Source organism: Vombatus ursinus, unplaced genomic scaffold (genome assembly GCF_900497805.2).
Source record: "Vombatus ursinus unplaced genomic scaffold, bare-nosed wombat genome assembly UNPS02014801.1, whole genome shotgun sequence".
NCBI classification, from domain to species: Eukaryota; Metazoa; Chordata; class Mammalia; order Diprotodontia; family Vombatidae; genus Vombatus; species Vombatus ursinus.
In genome coordinates, this window is record NW_020954579.1 from 6,428,720 (window position 1) to 6,433,387 (window position 4,668).

The 4,668-nt window shown below is 48.4% G+C and overlaps 1 protein-coding gene across 2 annotated transcripts in view; it reads right to left on the reverse strand.

Moving 5' to 3' along the window:
• Positions 1-4,668, reverse strand: part of PPP1R9B (protein phosphatase 1 regulatory subunit 9B) — a 27,432-nt gene that overhangs the window by 19,746 nt on the left and 3,018 nt on the right. For both annotated transcript variants that reach the window (XM_027873308.1, XM_027873307.1), the window contains exon 2: positions 552-684. In XM_027873308.1, the coding sequence (XP_027729109.1) occupies positions 552-684 (133 nt within the window). The remainder of the gene's footprint in view (positions 1-551; positions 685-4,668) is intronic.

Sequence of the window (4,668 nt, forward strand, 5' to 3'; positions counted from 1 at the left end):
TCTTTCTTTCTTTCTTTCTTTCTTTCTTTCTTTCTTTCTTTCTTTCTTTCTTTCTTTCTTTCTTCCTCCTTCCCTGTCTCCCTTCCCTCCCTTCATTCCTTCCTTTTTACCAGGGCTCTGCAATGGGCAGTACTGTGTTTAGGGGAGAACTGAAGAATTGTTTTTATCACGTCCTTTCTAAGTGAGCATTCCCAAGGAGTAAGTTTTGATAGCGAGGAGGGAAGAGGGAGAAGGGCAAGAAGGGGAATGGGTCTAGGGGACAACAGAAAAGCAGACCTCAGACAAAGTGCTACAATGGAAAGAGGAGGGGTGTACCACTGCACCACAAGAGGTGAGAGGGATGCTGCTTCTTGTGACCTTGTTCTATGTCGGCCCTGAGTCATGGAACATATGGGGTAAGACTGTGGTGGGGGAAACACAGGAATGAGAGAGCAGGATCATGGGTGATCGAGTGTGGGGGGCCAGTGAGCGAGCAGATCAGTAAACTAGGGCTGGGGAAAAGAAAGACTCAGAGCCTGGGTAGAAGAGCACCCCCCAAGCTCCCACCTCACCCTTGTCCAGCTCCACAGGGAATAGTTCCAGCCTCTCCACCCGCTTCTCCAGCTCATATTCAGCTGAAGCGGCCATGGGATCCACATCCTCATTGCGACGATCATAGTCTTCATTGGAGTATGTGCTGAACACCTGGGCATAGGAAAGAGGAAGGTTGGAGGGGGAAAGGGAAAGAGGGATAGGGCTGGAGGAGGATAAAAGCTTGGCCTAGGGCAAGACAGGGTGGTGACCAAGGCTGAGGCTCCTCCCCCTCTCTGGGTACGCTTTCCTCAGGCCCATAATGTACCCTACCTGTGTGGACTTGGGTAAATCACTTGGCCTCTCTGGACCTCATTTCTCACTCTGTCAAGGGATAAAGGTTAAGTACATGTTCTCTCACTCTAATGAGCAATGAAATGATAAACTAGAGACTGAAAACCAGCCAGACCCAGAAAGCTAGTAACAGAGAGAAACCCAGAGACAGAGATATGAGAGACATGGGCAAGAACTTCATACAGGATGGAAAATGAAGGAGAAATAAAAGGGCAAAGAAAAAAGGGGGGGCGAAAAAGGATGGGAAAACAAGAGAAAAATAGAGATGAGTATGGAGGGAGCCAGATGGGGAGAAAGAGGAGGGGATTGGGTGTGAGACAGGGGGGAGGGGAAGGAGAAAAGAGCAGGAAAGAAATGGATAAAGAAAAGGAGACAGAAGCCAGAGAGGACACAGAAGAATCCTGTGTCTGCCTGTAACCTGATTTCTGGGGGATGGGGAGAAGACACTGGGGGGAGAGGAGGCAAAGGGGAAAAAATCCCAGGCCTTTCTCCTCTCCCCCTTCCCGTTTAGAGAGAAGGGCTTTTCTTTATGGGATCAGATTGCCCCACACTTTCTCTAGTTGTACCCTCCAGTGCCCACATATCAGGTCACTGAATTGAGATTGTCCTCATTTGAGACCAAAAAAACAAAAACAACCCCCCCCAAAAGAAACCCCTAACAGAATACACGTTTTTGTTTGGCACTTCCCACAGGGATCTCTTCCACTAGGAAAGAAAAAGGACATTTAATATTCTCCCCACTCCTCACCCCACCTCCCTACATACCTATAACCAGACATATTGCTTCACCAGCAGTGCCTATGGGCATGACTAGGGAGTGAAGCCTAAACTTTAGTCTCGTTAGGGCACCATAAAATGTTCCAATCTGCCCAATGGGTCATGCCACCTGAGGCTCTGTAAAGAAGGCCTGCCTGAAGGCACCAGGGCCAATGACATTGTCCTGACTGAAGAGTAGCTTTGAGGGACCTTAAGAGCTCTAAACAGGGCCAGCCTCTCCAAAAGGCATCCTCTCTGCCCCCGGAAGATATAACAGATACAGAACAGAGGCAGCACCCTTAAGGGTTCTCAGCACCACAAATGCCAGCCTCATGCAGTGCCCATTCTGTGAAAAGGTGCCTGTCTTTGGGCCTGAGGTATGGTGTATGTGTGGGTGTCCACAGTAGCAGATTAATGAGGATCATTTTGGGCATGGTGGCATTTTTATGCTTCAATGCTTCTAACGACAGGTTGGCACCATTCAGTGCCAAGAGGGGGCGAGGGGTGGGGGGGGACAACTGAGGCCATCTGACAGCCTGGGCTAGTGGGAGGGGAGCACTAGCTTCTCTTACTTCCCCATGCTCCCCCCCCCCCATACCCCACAGAAAGCATCCCACCTTCACTGTTATGCCAGGACCAGGGTAATCTCATTTCTCTGCTCAATGAAATGAGGGCAGTATAGCCACCCCTGAGTCCTCTGCTCTGCTTTGGCCCCAGTCTTCCATCCAACTGTGAGTTGGGGGATGTGGACAAAGAGTTAGGGAATGTTAGAGCTGGCAGGGACCTTTAGAACAAAGAATCTTCGAACCAGCCAATCTACTCCAACCTTCTCATTTTACAGAAGAGGAAACTGAGGTCTGAAGAGGGGTAGGAACTTGGGTAGCTAGTGACAAAGCTGGAACCAGAACCCAAGTCATTTTGGCAGATTAACCTCCAGGGACTATGGGTGGGGACACTTCAGACTGACCAGTGCATGTCTTTCCATTCTTATCTCCTCACTTCCCAATATGCCCTTACAAGAATTGTTTCCTGTCACCAACCGGGTCTACTTACTGTCCCCCTTCCACCCCCCCCACCTAATAAGAATAACTAACATTTCTATAGTGCCATCAAGGTTTTTAAAGTACTTTTTAACCCAATTGGTCCTCACAACAATTCTGTGAGGTAGGATTTATTATTAGACCCATTTTACAGATGAGGGAATGAAAGTTTGAGGTGATTTGCCCAGGGTCACACAAGCTAGTGAGAGTCAGAAGCAGGATTTGAACTCAAGTGTTGCTGACAGCAAGTACAACTAGTGAGTTATTCATTACACCACACAGTCTCTCAAATTCAGCTCTGTGCGTTTGCTCACACCCAAACCATCCAGGCCAGGCCCTTCCTTCTCCTCTCTTTTCTATCAAAATCCTAACCAAACTTTGAAGGCCCAGCTCCAAATTCACTCTCTCCCTGAAGCCTTCTTAGCTCACCTAAGCCCACAGGGATAGCTCTGCCTCCTCTGAATCCTACACCACTCATTGTCTGCTCCTCACACTCTGGCAGGCACTTATCACACAGCTGCCTTGTCAAGTTAGCTATCTTCCCATGGGGTGTGTGTGTCTTATCTCCTCATTGAGATGAGCTGGAGTCTTACATTTCTCTCTAGGCCCCAGAGGGGTCTGGTACAATCACATAATCATCCAAGTCAAGGAAATGCTAATTGACTGATCCCACCCCCACCCTGCTTCAGAGTGATCAGTTTATGGGTCTCATAGCTTTGGGATCCCAGGTGTCAAAAGGTTATCAATGTCCCAGGAGAATGGACTTGGGGGACAGATCCCCAACATCACAGTTTCAGGTGGGAGAGCAAAAAATGCCCCCAAAGATCATAAGTCATAAAACATAGGTCATTTACAGTTCACACTTATACAGGTCTTTAACCTAAGGTCTCAATTATACAGTCACGTTTTCTAAAGGTCAAGGTTAAAAGTCTATTAACTTCTCAAAGTCAAGGGGCTCTTGCCAAATGGGTGTCAAAATATCCTGGAGCAGGACCTAGAGAAACAAGGTCAAACAATTCCTGATAGCCTCACCTGCGCTAAGGTACTCCTTCTTAGTGGGTCAAAGGACTCCCCCTTTCTTATATTCTCTTCTCTCCTCACCCTACCAAGGTTTTATCACCTTCCTACACCCTGAGAAAAGGACAGCATGGCATAATAGAAGAGCAGTCAAAAGATCTGGGTTCTGTGCTTGTCTCTGCCACTAATTGTCTGTGTGACCTCTGGCAAGTCATTTTCCTTCTACCGATCCTGTTTCTTCTGATGTGAAAGGAAGGAATTGGAATAGAGTGATCTGTTAAGGTCCCTTCCCAGTTCTGACATTTAGTGACTGTGGCTTCATCTGATTAGGGGAGATTGGCTGGTGAAAGGGCTATCAGAGCCTGGACCCTCTGCTCCCCTTACCCAGGGGTAAAACACAGGTCCTGATTGTGTATGAGGGGTGAGACCATCCACTTTTCACCCTTCTCATTTGAGTCTGGCTGGAAAGGGAGAGCTCAGGGACTGGGGAAGGGAAGTTTTGCCTCTCCCAATCCCTAGGGAAGGAAGGGCTGGTCATTGGTCATGAGGTTGTTATGGAAATGATAAACAAACAGATGGGGGGGGTGGAACGCTAGCCCCTCATGCCAGTCTAGGAAGGGGAGAGAGGGAAGGGAAAGCCAGGCCCCAGAGTTACCCAAGCCAGAGGATTCTGCAGTCTTAGTTCTAGGGCTCGATCTGAGTGAGGGAGTTCAAAGCCAGGACATACTTATGGAGGAAAGGAAGCTACAGAAATGCTGGGGTTGCAAAGGTCTGTGCTGGGGCCAGACCTGGGATTCACTTTTTGCTATGTTACTCCAATACCTCTCCCCCTCTGTCCACACACACACACACACACACACACACACAGAGAGACACACACACACACACGCACACTTTCCATTCTCATCTAAAGAATCAAAAGCATTTATTAGGCACAGTAGTGAGTGTGTGTGTGTGTGTGTGTGTGTGTGTGTGTGTGTGTGTGTGTGTG